This window comes from Lactuca sativa, chromosome 7 (assembly GCF_002870075.4).
Source record: "Lactuca sativa cultivar Salinas chromosome 7, Lsat_Salinas_v11, whole genome shotgun sequence".
NCBI lineage: Eukaryota > Viridiplantae > Streptophyta > Magnoliopsida > Asterales > Asteraceae > Lactuca > Lactuca sativa.
This window is the reverse complement of record NC_056629.2, coordinates 167,202,236-167,219,912: the sequence shown is the minus strand read 5'-3', so window position 1 is coordinate 167,219,912 and position 17,677 is coordinate 167,202,236. Positions and strand designations below refer to the sequence as shown.

The window sequence follows — 17,677 nt, the reverse complement described above, 5'->3', positions numbered from 1 at the left end:
ATAAAGCATATTACTAAAAAACCAAAACTAATGTTTTCCATATATATATATTTATATAAAATCAAAATCCACTATGTCATACAAAACCCCAATATTTCGTTAAAAACCCACTTAAGTGAAATATTATTAATACCAAAAATAGAAAGAAACAAATGTGCAAAGAGCCTCTTGCTTTGCTTGCATTCCTCTTGTTATAATATTTTAAAGAAATCTTTGCATAGCAGGGCGTCTCTTCCACTCTCCTCCACTCCAATGGTGTCAAAATATACATTTTTGTCCTCTTTACATCTTCTTCTTCATTTTACCATCTTTCCAAATTTAGAAAGAAAACCCAAAAAATGGATCAATTTTTATTTTGTTAAAATGTAGCTGACCAAACTGCATTTTCACCCTCGCCACATCGTTTATGGACTTCCTTAATCCGGTCGACTGATCGACAAATCCCACTGCATGTCCAATCAAATGAGGCTACACATATGTTTCCCGCTTGTGCTTTCCATTCACAATCTGAAAAAATAATATGATGTGTTTTTAAAAAACGACAAATTGGATTAAAGGGTTACATAAAATATTTCATAAAAATAGAAAATAGATTAGTTAATTTTAATAATAATAAAAATACTTTTGAAAAGGGTCAACCATTGCAAAGTTTGAAACTTTACCTGGTGGGGTCCCGCAACATAGTCTTCGATCATCAATATGTTCAACATCAAGCCCAATAAACCAAGATCCTAATGAAACATCCTCATTTGCGTATTTGTGTAGTACATGTCTAAAACAATTTTTGAACACAATATGAGATTTAAATTTTAATACGATAAAAATGAATATAATAAAGTTTTGGTTTGTTAAAAAAATTGAAACTTAACTGGTTTAATGAGATATAAGTAGCCAAATCTTTTGAAATGGCATATAATTGTCCCGTGGCATGGCGGAAATATTTGTTCCCTGACTCACCAAATTTCCAATGTTCCGGTTCATGGTACCTTACTCCTCTGTTCCATTAATATGTAAATAAAATTATTTAAATAATTTGAATGTTTTGAATTTATTAAAATTCGAGATTATTATTTTTACTTACTTTTGAGCAAGGACCGGACCGGATTTCATGCATCCGATATATACCCTTTTCTTCTTTCTATGTCTAACTAATGTATGACCTAGTGTCGCTGTAATCAAGATTCAACGTGTCAGTATAATTTATACTGTGTTTGACATGTATTGTACTGATGTTAATAATAAAACAGATATTGAAATTACCTATGTTCACGTGGACATCATCGTCAACTTTGATGTAAAATTCTGCATCCCACATAGTAACCGCAGTTGCAAAATATGTTTTTGTTTTTGCGGATAATTCTAGGTATCCTTCTACATGGTCCTATACATGTTGGTGAAAGTTAGTTAATTTGGATTTTTATTAAATTTAGAAAATTATTGAAAAGCAAATAAATAAATTAAAAAATAATTAAAAAGGTGTACCAATCTTAAGAAATCGCCATGTTTTCTGTCTTCGGCTTCAATAGCACGGTCGAGTATGCCCCCTACTGTGGCACTGACAAAATTGATCAAAAAAATAAATTAGTTTATAACGTGACACTGGTTAAATGCTTATTTATACAACTAAGTTTTAACATGTTAAACTAACTATTGGTAAAATAATATATTTTTTAGTCGTAAAGTTAAACGTTTAAAAACTATTTTATTAGGACCAAAAATATCTTAAATAACACATTTAAGATGTGAATGAACTTTAAAGGTGAAGCACGAATCATTGCAACATAAATATATCTATGCACATGAAATTCTGAAAAGTTTATGGTATGCTTTATTTGTAAAAAAGTTGGCCAATAGATCTAGTTTGACAGACGTGACTTTGTCAATCATGCTTTTATCAATTATTATTCTTGCCAAAATACAATACATGTTTTAGTTTATATAAATGAGCAATTTTGAACATATTATAAAAATATTGCAATAGTAATGTTTTCCTTGTGTTTTTGCACTTGTGTTTTTGCACACCATAGTTTGTTTCCAACAAATGAAGAAAAAAAAATGTCAAAAGAAAAAGCAAGTGACCAACCTGTGGCCTATAACAAAACGCATTATAATTCCCTTCTCCTCCTCTAACTTCTTTCTTTTATCACCTATAAATTCCAAAAATTATTGAGTGCACAAAGAATAAATGAAACAAAGGGTCCCACAAGCAATTTTTACTCTAGACATGAAACCTATTAGGGTTATTTTTTATGACAAAGAATAAAAAAAAATATTTACATCTTTTACACTTGAATGTAACAAAATTTTAAAATTTTTCTAATTGACATCATGTTGAGACCAAATATTGCAAATTTTTGTCCCGTTAACAAGTCTAATTTATGTCAAACACAGTATATGACTGTCTGATCTTCTAATTTATATCAAACACAGTATAAGACTATCTGGTCTTCTAATTTATGTCAAACACAGTATAAAACTGTCTGGTCTTCCTGCATAACTAACCTTGAGGCATCCATGTAGCCCGCACCGAATCTCTTCTTTTACGACTACTAAAAGCAGTGTTAACTCCAACAACCATTAAATATTTTCGCCTTTCGGGTGCACTTCTTGTGTCATCTTGTGAAATAGGAGAACCATTCACTATAGATTCTTGAATGGACCTTGCTGCAGCTAATTCCATCTCTAAGCTCGATATTGTTTTATCTAATGTCCTACATTAAATAAAAAAAGAAACCGACATTAAAAAAAATCACACTTATTTCATATCCATAAAAAAATAATAAAAGTTGTGACAATATCAATTATCAATCAACTTACTGTATGGCTTGATGCGTCTTTGATACCTCCCCAAATATCTGTTTGGAATCGCGCTTTACGTTCTTCATTTGTAACTAAACAAACCCAAAACAATTAATTTGGAAAAAATAAATATATATTAATTAATTTCAAGATTTCTTGAATTTAGTCAAATAGTCAAAATACATACCTTTCGTAGATCACAACCTTCTTGAACCAATTTGAGGCCTTCGGATTCTAAAGCAGTTGGTCTTGTAATAAGTTTAGAGTCAGACACTGTCCACATTCTGTAACCAATTTCTTGATAATTTATAAATCCAACATCATTGTAAAATACAACGAATTTATTTCTATATTTCCAAAAAAGGGATTGTTTAATTTTTGCCTTGGTCCACTGGGATTTAATTTGTTTGAGAATTGAGAACATGATCGAGTTGAAGAAATCAATGAAGTAGAACGAAATTGAAGAATAAAGATAGAGTACAAGACACCATAAATTAGATCTGTAAGGTGAAGAATATTGAGAAAATAACTAAAAACGGAAAGACACCATGTAACACCAGTACTATGGTGAACAGTTTCGTTGTATTTGTTCTAAGAGGAAAAAAATCAAACAGTTGGTGTGCATCTTTAAACATAAAGAAAATTTTCAAAATCAAAGCTTGTTGTCGTATCAAGAACAGCGTAAATTCTACACCCAACAAAGAGAGAATCAAAAGTTTTTTTAATAGATAACCAGGATCATGTATGTACCTATTGGTGAAGAGTAATCCAACACAGAAACTGCCGATACATAATAAAAATGTCCATTTTGGGGATACAAGGCTTCTTGAAGCTTGCTGATCTCCTCTGCTTTTCATAATAAATTTTTCTTTCATTGTAGAACTAACCTCTCCCCCAATGAACACGGCTTATTCAACGAAAACCATTTCTGAAGCACCCAGAAGAAGCAGACAAATTCCCAGTTCAAATTCCAATGAGAATAACACAAACAATTTGAAATTTTTAGCTCTGAAGAACAGAGGGAAAGATAGAGAGATGCTTTCAGAATATATAAAGAGGTAGGCTGTACTTATTCTAGTTGGGACCTTTCTTTATCCCGCTTGTTTTTTGCGCTCTCTCTCTCTCTCTCTCTCTCTCCCCTTCCATATATACCATACTCTCTCGCCTCTTTCTCCCTCTCTCTTCTCTTTGCAGGGAAGGGACGTCCAACAGAAGTGAGAGAAAGACCCACGAACTACTCAACCCTGTACTATTCTAAAATTACTAAATGGTCCTTTATTTATAGAAAGGTCGGTTTCAACCTATTTATATGTAAATTTCAGTTTTCATCCATTAGATTTAAACTTGGTTGATAACACGTCCAATCGATATGAAACTAGGGATTGTAACTAAAAAAGTGAGTAAACTATTTATACTTCAAAGTACAATTTCCGACATGTTTATAAAAAACATAATGATTTGGGTCATAAGTTATTAATAACTAGTAGAGAAGTAAAATCGTAAACCTCAGTTATAACAAACAAACAAATATATATATATATATATATATATATATATATATATATATATATATATATATATATATATATATATATATATATATATATATATATATATATATATATATATATATATATATAGAGAGAGAGAGAGAGAGAGAGAGAGAGGGGGAGATGTGAGATTCGATAAGAACTCATAGTTTTCTGAGAACCTGAAAACTAAGGATGAAACATTAAATCAAAATTAACTCATTAAAGCCTTGTTCGTTATCTTAGCAATCTCATTTAATGTTTAATTTTTTGTATTATTGAAAATATTAATAAAAATGTGTAAAAATATAACATAATAAATCAAATTTTTGGAACTTCTTTTTAAATAATAATTTTTGATTTTTTTTAAAAAAATGCATAGGTTTTAAAAATTTTAAAAAACATGAGTTTTTTTAAAAATGGTATTTTTTTAAAAAACAAAGAAAATTTTTTAAGAAAACTATAATATATAAAAAAAAACTATAATTTAAAAAAATCAATATTTCAAGTGCATATATGCATATTTCTTATACTATAATATCCGTAAGTAAATCATTAGAAAAAATTATTTACTAATCTATAAAAACAAATAGTACAAGTATTTTATTTGATACAAAATAAAATATAAAAAATAAAAAACACTATTTGATTTCATTGTTTTCATTTCTTCGTATCAAGATTGCATATTTCTTCAAATTATCATTTTTCAACTCTTCAATATTTTCCACAAATTCTTTCAAATCTATAAGAAAATTCAAAAAATAATTAATGCAAGAATACTCATAAAAATGCATATGTATATATCATTTAAGATTCACATATGATTATATAATATGATATTTCACATGTAGTTGTATCTTTTAATATTCAAGTGTGAAATTCACAAGAAAATTTAAAGAGAAAATAATTAACGAAGTACACTCACACAAAAATGCATTTGTGTATATGGACATAATCCATATGTGATTCACATGTAAATCACAAGTGAATCACATATGAATTGCATGTAAATCACATATAAATTACAATATGAAATATATTAAGCTATGTTAAGTTGCATTGTTGCAGATATAGGTGATCGTATTTGAAATGTTTCCTCCAATAGATTTTATATTTTTTCAATGCCAATATCTAACCTTGGTTTCATTACTCCATCATAGTGTATAATTGTTGCCTCCTCGATATCTTTTTGCTTGATTCTAGAATGATGCACCAATCCATAAACATGCTATTTTCGCTCCAATCCATTGTGTGGTTGTAAAATGTCTGCCAACTTAATGAATTAATAGTTGTTGTGTTCATTGATTTCAACGACTTTTCCAAAAGCAGGAGAGTTAATATTACTAGTATTTAGTTACCTTACCTCATCGTTGTCATCATCATCATGACACATGTTGATACTATTTATCCACCTTTAAACATGCTCATATGGTAATTGGTACCTGTCATACAAGAAAGCAACAAAACAGACTAAAATTCACAATAATTATAGTTTATTTATGTTCAGTACACAACTAACAGTTCAAGAGAGAGTTGTAGCTTAAATACATGTATTATCATAATTCCATAACTATCATCATAATTGTTAAACTGAATTTTTATTGTAAACAGCGAACCTAAAGTTCATATGTTCCTCTAAGTAAGCCTAATGGTTCCTCATGTACTCCCTTTTGAAACCCTAGACTCCTAATTTTGCAATTTTTATGGTGCAGATTCTTTGGATGTGCAGTAAGCATGAAGATCATAAGCTATAATCATATGCCAAAATCAAGTATATTAATCATGCACCATAAGATATCTACCCTTATGTTTTGCAAGACCCTAACACCAACTATACTGATTTCAAATCAATACCATAAGAGAATCAATTTCATCACGAAATTACAATGTTCTGTTTCTAGTAGACCATATGCATCAAACTCAGTAGACTCATCGACTTCAATATCAGACTTTATTCATATGAATCGTAAACAAGGAGGATCCCTATCAATATAAATCATTATTCATATCATGTGTTGTAATCATTAAACATAGAAAAAGCATAAGCATCCTCGATTAGTTTGTACAAAGCTTGTAAACAGTGATAATCAGATCATCAATGGATTAGATACTTAAAAAAGAAGAGGAAATTACGATCTTACTGAAAAATCAGAAACATTACCTTTTTAGAATTAGGAATAACACTATTGGAATAGAACGGAGAGCTACAACAGATGATTTTTACCTGAGACAAGCTTCACGAGAGCTCCACCAATTCTATCGAAAATAATATCTAAAATGTTGATTCTATCGTATCTTCCAAATGTTTTTCCCTTCTATCGCAAACTCTTGTGTCGATTTTTGACTTGTGATGGTCACGTTGCTAGTCTCTTCCATTGGTTTAGAATCTTAACACGAAACTGAAATCATGGAGCGAAAAACAATTGCAAAACCTAAGTTTTTGGAGTTGACTAAAACTAAAAGATATGAGGCAAAGATAGGAGAAGAGAGATTTATGGCAGAGGTGAGACAAAGACAGTTCCACAATCAGATGGAGGTGGAGGCAGCCAACACTATCCAACAAAGTCACAACGACATCATTTGCAGAAAAATTGGTGGTGATTGAGGTCAGAGATGAGACGGAGATTGATGGTCGGTGAGGATGAAGGAATGTTACGCGGAGATGGGGGATTTGGCGTCAATGTTCTCAATATGGAAAGGACATGGTAACCGATAAGGATCACCAACGCTGCACAATTACAGAGAGAATCAATTTCTTTGAATGATAAATTAGTAGTATTGTTTTTAGGTATTATGTAATTCTATACCTAATTTACCATATTGTCATCTTTGATCTCGACCATTAAATTTTTTGATCTAGTGGTCCACTTTTAGTTCTCAGGAAACTATAAGTTCTCAAATGATCTTCCCCCCCCCCTCTCTCTTTCATTCTCTCTCTCTCTATCTCTCTCTCTCTCTCTCTCTATATATATATATATATATATATATATATATATGTGTGTGTGTGTGTGTGTGTGTATGTATGTATGTATAGATGTATGTATGTATGTATGTATGTATATATGGCGTATTAACTCAAGTCAATGATTCATCACAACATTTTCTTGATTATATATGTGTTTCAAGCGTTTAATAAATACATAAAAACTCGCTATTTATAGGATACATGTTGGATAAACCATAAGTTGTATGATTTATGTACGTAACTCCTACTTAGAAAAAAAAATATAAGAAACCGTTGTTATACTATGAGTTACAACACTCCTCTTTGGGTGCTTAGATTTACACTTACATGTACTTCTTCGTCTTGTATTTTCAGATAATACATGAAAAGTTCGCCTCATTAGAAACCTTGTTGGAGAAAACCCGTTGGGACAAAAACTCTGGTAAAAGGATAAAAGAGTATGGACTAGATGTCTTGAGCGAAAGAAATAATCATACATGAAGTGTATCACTAAAACCTTGTTAAAAGAAACCCAATGGGACAAAACCTCTAAACGAAGGACAAAAGAGCACACAATGGTTATAGAATATTATATTTGGATACTCCCTCTGATTTCATCAATCCTTAGTGAGAATGGAACACACTTCGTGTCTCGTTACAAAACAACTTTGTCAAGGTAAACCTAATGGGGCAATACCCTTGAATAAAAAAAGAGTACACAAGCATTTTTCGGGATGTTCTCCCTCACATGCACTTAACAGGGTGCTAAGCATACATTAGGACGCCATATTTACTTACACGCAACTAGGTGTATGATACATGTCAATTAGGTATCTTAGAGAGCTTCCTAAGGCCAATGGCTTTGACGTGTTTTTGGAACGAATACTTTGGTAGTGACTTAATGAACATGTATGCATGATGTTTCTCTGATCTAATATGTTTCAATTCAATCTTTTAAATTGCTTGTTTTTTAAGTGTAAAGAATAATTTTGTCGAGATGTGCTGATTGTTATCCCCTTTTATATAACTATTTTTCGCTATATTAATAATAATAGTGGTATCTTCATATATGACAAGTAGTTCATTAGGATCATAAGCCAAATCGCATGTACTTCGAATCTGGCTAATTGCAGCTCGTAGACATACACACCCTATATTTGCCTCATAGAGCGCGAGTAGTTCAGAGTGCTTGGTCGAAGTAGCAACTAGAGTCTATTTACAAGACCTCCAAGGTATCATTGTGTTCCCAATGTTATAGACATAGCCAAATTGGGAACATCCCTTATGCGGGTCTGATAAGTAACCTACATCGTCATAGCCAACAAGGGTTGCATTATTATGAGTATCATTCAAGGTAGATCCACTCGATGACGCGTAAGAATAGAATAAAACCATATACGTAGTACCTTTAAGGTAACGAAAGATGTTTTTAATAACATTCCAATGGCGGCATGTTGTAACAGTGTTGTATCGAGCAAGATAGTTCACAACAAATGAGATGTCCAACCTAGTACATTGGACCAAGTACAATAATGTGCCTATTGCACCTAGATATGAACACTATGGGATCAATATCTCTTCATCATCCTCCTATGGATGGAATGGGTCCTTTTTAATATATAGAGAACGAATGATCATGGGAGTAGATGACAATTTTACGTTATGGTGACTAAAGCATCTCAACACCTTCCGTGTGTAATTTTCTTGACATAGTAAAATCATATAGTTGTTACTTGATCTGCAGGTTGAGGCAATACCATATCTTCCCAATATCTTTCATCTCGAATTCTTTCTTCAAGATTTCAATAGTTTTGAACAATTCTTTCAAGGTTCCTATGAGCTTTATATCATCTACATAAACTTCAATAATCGCATATCCTGAAGTGGATTTGTTTATAAACACGCACAAGAATATCTCATTGTTTAAATATACCATTTTGATTAAGTATTTACATAGATGGTTATACCACATCCATTCGTATTGTTTTAATCCATCATGTGTTTGTCTCAGTCTTATCGAGGACATGTTTCATGGCTTATAACTACTTGATTTAGGTAACTTAAGTCTATCAGGACTCTCATGTATATCTATGTATCAAGATACCACTAAAGGTAGGTTGTGAACACATCCATGATCCGTATATTCAGTTTTTTCGAAAGTACTAAATTTATTAAGTAGCAGAATGTTATAACATCCATTAGTAGAGAATATGTCTCCTAATAATCAATTCTATGAGCTGCATATTAATTTTTTTTAGCAACTTAAGGCTTTCACAATGTGGCGAGCTTTGTATCTTACAATCTCCTTATTCTCATTACGCTTCCTTACGAAATCCCATTTATTACTAATTGGTTTAACATTGGGTAGTGTTGGAGCAACAGGTCCAAACACCATTCTTCTCGCTAAGGAATGCAATTCGTCTTGGGTTGCTTGTTTATACGTTGTCACTCAACAATAGTATGTGGTTCCATGTCAACATTGCTCATACTGGCTATTGCGTATATGAACATATCATCGATGACGGTCTTGTTTCGCTTTAAAATATCGTCTAAGCTAGCATACTCGACAAATATTTCAAGATTATCGGGATGATGAGAAATGTGTGTTTCTTCGGAAACACGCTCCTTCTAATATATAATTATGATCCTTAATGATTTCGTGTGACAAAACAGATGCAACAGAACTTCTCCTCTACCAAGGTAGAACATCCTTAGAATAGACCGATTTTCCTCTTTTCTTAGGAAGATCATTAGACTGGACTGTCGATAGCAACTTCTTTACACGACGGGACGACCAGTGCAACATGTTAGATCAGAACATGGCGTCGTATTGGGACATTTATCTTTGCAAGCATGTTAGCAACAAGGATATTTGATCTTGTGGCATTTGATAAGTCATTGAATGTGTTTGGTAGTTTATTGCACCTTCTTATTACTATCTGTAATAAAAGCAATCCATAGAAACAAATTGGGTACATACCACATTATTTCACATCGTTCCTTATCAACATTAACGTATAAATATCCCCTTAACGATAGGAAAATTGTCTCATCAAAACCACAATATGCATGTTTAGCATTAAATAGATCGTTTGTCAAGGGCTTTAAATAACATATGATGCACGAGGATTCATAACTAGCACATATTCCCTGTCGTTTCCAAGGTCCAAATTTTGAATGCTTTGGAGGTTCAATTAGAGCATTAACTAAGCACCTAAACACACGTACATGTGAGACATCATGCTCATATCTATTTACCAACTGGTGTGCAGAAATTTGTTAGTTACCCATGGGCCTTATACAAACCAATACAACCGCGTGCAATATCATATAACATCATGCAGAAACCTTTTATGAATATTCTGTTACGATAGTTATCCTTTTTGTCGATGATTATCTATTTCTGAAGAATGGCAATTTTAGCGTTGTTTCTTGTCATTGTGATCCTTATGAAATTGATGTATATAATAGTGTTTCAATCATACTTGTAATACCAAAAGGTTTTCAAATACGTTTTAAAATCTCTTATTCTGTGACATTGTCATCTTGAATGCATTAATAAGAAATACATGGGAAAAACATTAAGGCAAAACTTTAGAATCAACTTACTTTGAGTCACTTGATTCATAGGAATCCACTTGTATGCATGAAGATGACTATGCCCTTTTAACGTGTTCAAATGAAATTTCCAAAAATCTATTGTGATTCATATATACCAATGTGTGCAAGTCCTATAAAAGAATGTCTAGAATTGATAAAATTACTTCATTAATTTTGAATATGACTAAAATGTCTAGGCGTGAACATGAAACATTTTGAATACTTCAAAGTGTTTCCAGAATGAAATCCAAGATCACTTCGGAAGACCATAAAGCTACTTGATTGGATCAAGATGAAGAGCACCCAGACAAAATACGGTCACACTATTATTTAATGAAAATGTCATACACGATACATATTGATATCAAAGTTCTTGATAATCATTTCATTAGTATCCGGTTCAATGCTCTAAGGAAAACATATACAACTTTTTAAATATTTATAAGAAATTTATATAACTAAGACAATAATAACTTTTATCATTATATCCGATACATGAATTTCATATAAAATTTAATGAAAATGTCATACACAATACATATTGATATCAAAGTTCTTGATAATCATTTCATAGTATCCGGTTCAATGCTCTAAGGAAAAACATATACAACTTTTTAAATATTTATAAGAAATTTATATAACTAAGACAATAATAACTTTTTATCATTATACCGATACATAAATTTCATATAAAATTTGTAAAAATTTATTGCAAATCAAAACCATCCTAATCTTTTTCTTAAATTTTAATTATTTCTAAAGTTTAAATAAATGAAATCTTTATCTCTAAATATTTTATATTAGTTTACAGTTTAACCCAAACATTTATTTTTTAAACCGAAAATTCTCGATTATTTTATATTTTGTCCAATTAACAAAACAATAATTATTATTTTTTTCAACAAAATATGATAAATTATCGTATAAAATTAAATAATCAAAGTTTTTCTATTGAAAAATAAATATTATAACTAAACCGCAACCGCAAAGTGTGTGTTTGAATTAGCATGTTAAATAAAAACTTTAAGTTAATTTCATTTGACTTATTTTGGAAGTATTCTCTTAAGGATCGGTATGGCGTAACTGACTTTTAGGTCCAAGGAAGTAAACAGTTACGGTGACAGAACGATACTATTCTGACAGCTCAGTAAATAAATAAGGCGCGGCATTGGATTATTGGTCCACAGGGTAACATGTGTCCCACCGTCTTCACTGTTTAACGAATGCTTGTCGACCTTACCGATTACAAACATGATCCCTACACTATTCTACTTCTTACAACTTAGTCCCTATACTTCTCTTATTATTTCAATACATTCCCTTTGACTGGAATAACAATTAAGGAATACTTGTCGACATTAGCAATTATAAACATGATCCATCTACTAATCTACACGTTACAGTTTAAATCCCTCTACTTCTGAGACTATGTGTGCCGTGTAATTAAAGAAGAAATATTTTAGGGTTATTTACTAATTTATTAGTATTGTAGAGTTCTTTATAACTATAGTTATTAAGAGGATATTTGGTTAAGTTTATTTAAAATGTTAAACATTTTTTAATTTATAGTTTATTAGTTTATAGCAGTGATAAAACATAGTTTTAAAAAAATATTTGGATTAACTAATTCGATGTCAAAACAATATAAGTTGATAAGACCGTTTTAGTTTTGACAAAATGACCAAAAAATGTTTCTTAGAAATGTTGGACAATTAAAAGTTATAAGAAGTTTTGATACGTTAGGAGTTAGTAAATTATCAAAAATGATTTATCTTCGATCTAAAACCACTATAAGTTGTTTTTACAAAGCAGTCTATCCAAACATTTATTTTAACTTATATCAGTGTGCAACCAATAATATGTTAAAAAGCTCTTTTTTAAGCTTAGGCAAACACCCTCTAAGTATGAAACAAAATAACCTTCACCCTTGCGAAATATTTATCGTGAATTGGTAGTTTTTGGTTTCAAATTTGATGTTTTTAAACACATTAGGCCCTTCGGAATACATACAAGCTGTCAAGATCGGGATTTTACTTAATATCGTTTTATGTGCTGCAAGATCGTGATCATAAGATCGAATCGGAATCGAAAGATCTTACCAAAACGAACTCATATTCAAATTTGCTTGTAAAATTTTGGATGTGCAGTATACATTATTACTCGATGTAGATATGGAGCCAAATTTAAATTTTTAAACATGAACCATAATATTTGTACTGTAAACCGTAAAAATTAGGAATAAAACATTTCAATTACAAAAAGAAACAAGATCATTATGATCTATAACTAAAGGCTTGAGATCATAAATAGAATATCATGAGTCTAATCTACCTAATATGTGATGAATTGATGAAGTGATGATGCTCTATGAGGTTTCTTGCAACTTACGATGCTCTATTTCAAATTAAATATACGAATTTTTCACGTTTAACTATATAATAAAACTAGGAAGGTGGGATCGGAATGTATTATGATCTTAAGATCCTACTTGGGACCTTAAGATCTCACTATAGATCTTGCTTCATATAGATCCTAGTGAGAACGTGACCATTTTACTTGTAGAATCTTAAAATTGTAAGATCTTAAGATCAAGATTGGAATCTAAAAAACCAACGGAGGGGCTCGTGGTATATGTGGAAACGACTACTAACCATGAACACACCCATGTTGTTAGTTGTCGGTAGTAGTCGTGGTGTATTATGGTGTAGACAATGGAACACAACGCCCAATCAATTTCTTTATGGCTCTATGTCTCTCTATCTCTCTCTAACTTTCTCTATATTACAAATAATTACAATATTTTTATTTAAATAATAAAAAAGAGGGATATAGTGATGTGAAGTGATATGTATACCAATTTTTAATGGTTTTGTGTGGTGATGGGATGTTAGTGATGTGACACCCACCACATTTATGGTTATTAGTGGGTACTCCTGATAATCTTATCTAATAGTGTTATTCTCCTTTTATGACCTTATCTAATAGTGTTATTCTCCTTTTATGTGGTGATGGGATGTCAGTGATGTGACACCCTACACATGTGTGGTTATTAGTGGGTACCCCTATTGACATTAATTATCCTTTTGTATGGTGATGGGATGTGGCACCCACCACATTTGTGGTTATTAGTGGGTACCCCTGATGACTTATCTAATAGCGGTATTCTCCTTCAATGGTAAAAAAAATTTGAGCAACAAATCTAGTCTACTCCTAAACTACTCCTTAATTACATATATGTCCACGATGAGACTTGAACCTTCGACCTCAAGAAGGGAGGGCAACACATGATACCGTTGGGCTAGAAGCCATTTCCCTTCAATGGTAAGAAAAAAGTATAATAATCAACAATCATTGTGTTGAAATACATGACATCACAATAAACAAATGTCATATTATAGACTAAAATGTTCGTATTTTTTTAAAACAACTACTATTCAAATATGTTTATTTTAAAAATGAAGCTCATGAAATTATTAATTATTCACAAGAGTTTCTGAATTTCTTATTGTAACGCCCCGTTCCTAAGAGTACTTTATTGTGAGTCCCCGGGATTTAAGAGGAAGGGTATTTTGGTCCTTTTGTGGGAAAAGTGGAAAAGGAGGGCCAAATATGAAATTTGGGGACACGCCGAGTACGCCCAGCGTAAGCTGGGATTACGCCCAACGTAATGGAGGAACTGACGTGGGTGCAAGGTTGAGTACACCCAGCGTACTCTCGGAGTTCTAAAACCCTAAAATTAGGGTCAGCCACTATATAAGGAACATGTTGGTGCATACCCTAGCCTCCATAAGCTCTCTCTTAACCTCAGAAACCCTAGATAGCCGTTCCACCTCCATTGTTGGGTGTGTTTGGCCTTGGAAAGCTTATTTTGGCAAAGGAGAGACTAGAAGAAGAAAGAGGAAGTTGTCAAAGAAGGAGTTGAGTGGCTGGAGCTTATAGATCTGGAAAGATATCATCCTTTGGAACCTATTTGAGGTATAAAGCTTCTTGCTTGTCATTTATATTGCATAGATCTATATGTTGTGAAGTTTTGGCATCATTCTTGTCCCAAAAGTCCTCATCTTGATACATGTTTTGAGTTGGTCGAGATTATCTGTCCTTTCAGACCTTTGGAGAGGTCTTCTGTAACGACCCAAAAATCACGGCTAAAAATTTCTTTTAAACATTACTAAAACTGGATTTATAAAACGTATCATAAGTCAAACATAACTTTCGAGTATTAAATTCAAAACATAATATCATTATCAGAGTCAAACATTCCCAGGCTAACTGACTATGGTGTGTGCTCTGCAATCTTCCCGAGCTCCTCTTTTGAAAACCAAGTACCTGAAACCAAAACTGAAAACCGTAAGCACAAAGCTTAGTGAGCTCCCCCAATCTACGACATACCACACAATAACACGTAACATACATACTGCCAAGCTATTCTGGGGTGCCTGACTACCCGGTACGGCCGTTCTGGGGTGCCGTCCTACCCGTGTCAAGCCATTCTGGGGTGCTGACTACCCATGTCAAGCCATTCTGGGGTGCTGACTACCCATGTCAAGCCATTCTGGGGTGCTGACTACCCGTGTCAAGCCATTCTGGGGTGCTGACTACCCATCGGTCCTAACAACCGACCACAGGGACTGGTCCCCTCGTACTACCTCTATCGCATATAACATAACAAGCCAGCATGCAAACATATCATCATATTCTGTCAGACGTATCTGGGGTGTCTGACTACCCTTCGGTCCTAGTGACCGAACTCGACTACTATCACATACAACATATCACGCTAGCATATAACATATCAGGTAGTAGCTATCCTAGATGATATCACAAAGACAATCATCTATCATACGTCTCCTACTGGTGGGTCGGCGTTGTGGCCTTAGACCCACCGCTACTGGAAGGTAACTCACCTGAACTGCTGAGCCCTGCTGATAAACCTCTGGCTGCTACTCGACAATCCCCTGAACCGCTGCTCCTCTAGCTCTCCGAGCTATCAATATACATACAACACTTAGTCTGACAGTCAACTAAGTCAACTCTGGTCAAAATCAACCTTCCAGGTCAACCCTACTCGCCGAGTCTTCCTAAAGACTCGCCGAGTTCATAAGCTCAGGGACTTTCTTATTCGCGACCCGACTCTCCGAGTCAGTCCATGACTCGCCGAGTCCAACTAGTTCCAAGTCCTGTCCTGACCAACTCGCTGAGTCACCACCCGACTCACTGATTCTAGTCTCAACTCAGAAGGGTTTAGGACCACTCGACCTGACTCGCCGAGTCTAAGAACAGACTCGCCGAGCACCCGGCAATCTTCATCCAACTCGTCGAGTTGTTCATCCAACTCGCCGAGTTCATGCCCATCTTCATCCGACTCGTCGAGCTGTTCATCCCACTCGTCGAGTTCCTCCTCATCTTCAAGCTACTCGCCGAGTCCACTCGAAGGACTCGTCGAGTCCACTAAGATCCACTTACATGCAGAGGACTTCCGAGTCATGCATGAGCTCCAAACTGTAGATCTACCCTCCCCAAGCCTATTTCCCACGTAAAGTTGCAAACTTTACGTGTAGAGAGTGAGATCTAGGCAAAATACACCCATAGCTAGGGTTTAGGACCAAGAGACTCCAATTTCCACCTAATGGCTGATACTTTATGGGATTACATACCAAAATAAACATGGATCTGAGGTAGCAACCTCAGATCTGGACCTCAAGCTCAAGATTGGTCTTAAACATGGCTTAAAAGCCCCAAAACTCATAACCAAGGAAAGTCTGGAGGAGAGAAACGACTTAATACCTTCCAATGCTCTGAAATGCTCCCCAAACTTCGGATCCAAGACCACTCCCTGATGCTTCAAGGATTCCCACTCCTTCTTCTTCCTTAAACCCACTCAAAAGTGGCCAGAAGCTTGAATGAACACAATGGGGGCTTAAGGTGCGGCGTTCTGGGTGCAAGAGGCTGTAAAGGAGCCCTAGGAAGAAGATTAAGATGCTTAAATAGGCTCCAAGCCCCGGATTTAGGGTTTTCCTCGCACAGACCAGACTCGCCGAGTCCACTCGGCCGACTCGTCGAGTTGGTCACTTTCTTATTGACCCGGATCCCGCTCCGACTCGCCGAGTCCTTCCTTTGACTCGTCGAGTCCCTCTTAAATTTAGGGTTTCCTTTACTTTCTTGGCTTTCAAAATCTTGGGTGTTACAACTCTCCCCCACTTAAACTGAACTTCGTCCTCGAAGTTTACCATGATCAACTGCCTGCGAACTGCCTCCAATTCTCTGTCTGGAAAATCTACACCCTTTTGTCCGTCACTCCGGCCACTCACAGTGCCGATCACTACCGATAGAACATACTAAATCCTTCTCTTTCCCATAATCTCCTCAACGTTACTTCCTCCGACTGAAAATCCTGCTGCCTCCCATCCGCCTACCGGATGTACTGAGACTACTCTGGTCTAACCAATCTCCCTATATCTGAGTTACCGGACTCCCACCGGTCACTACACTTCATCGCAAACTCCTAGTCTCTTCCAGCGACTCCTAAAGATACTTCGATTATCTATAACTGCTCTATCCATCCTGCCGCTCCTACCGAAACGATGCTGCTGGAACCAGCTTGCTTTTATCCCACCTGATTACTCATCTCCTACTTACTCGAGCCTTTCCTCCCGAATGAAAAGCTGCCTGCCTAGCCATCCCTACAAATCACTTATACTCGGCAAAAGGCTCAACTGATCCTGCTGAGAGGGACTTGCCAATTCCAAATCAACCAACTATACCGTCAGCACTTGCATTCCAACGCAAAACAATACTGACCCAGAAC

General features: G+C 34.2%; 1 protein-coding gene across 2 annotated transcripts; it reads right to left on the bottom strand.

Annotated features, from left to right (window-relative positions):
• Positions 1-14: 14 nt before the first annotated feature.
• Positions 15-4,012, bottom strand: LOC111919091 (probable beta-1,3-galactosyltransferase 2). 2 transcript variants are annotated; one of them, XM_023914705.3, is made up of 11 exons: positions 3,550-4,012; positions 2,987-3,047; positions 2,818-2,891; positions 2,503-2,711; positions 2,084-2,147; positions 1,483-1,555; positions 1,261-1,381; positions 1,082-1,169; positions 870-995; positions 663-772; positions 15-507 (listed from the first exon to the last, which is right to left on the bottom strand). In XM_023914705.3, exons 1-11 carry the CDS (start codon positions 3,672-3,674, stop codon positions 359-361), a joined length of 1,200 nt encoding a protein of 399 aa, XP_023770473.1. In that variant the 5' UTR covers positions 3,675-4,012; the 3' UTR covers positions 15-358. The 2 variants fall into 2 exon arrangements, with proteins under 2 accessions (XP_023770473.1, XP_023770472.1); XM_023914704.3 differs by having other exon boundaries at positions 2,987-3,083; positions 3,550-4,008.
• Positions 4,013-17,677: the final 13,665 nt, after the last annotated feature.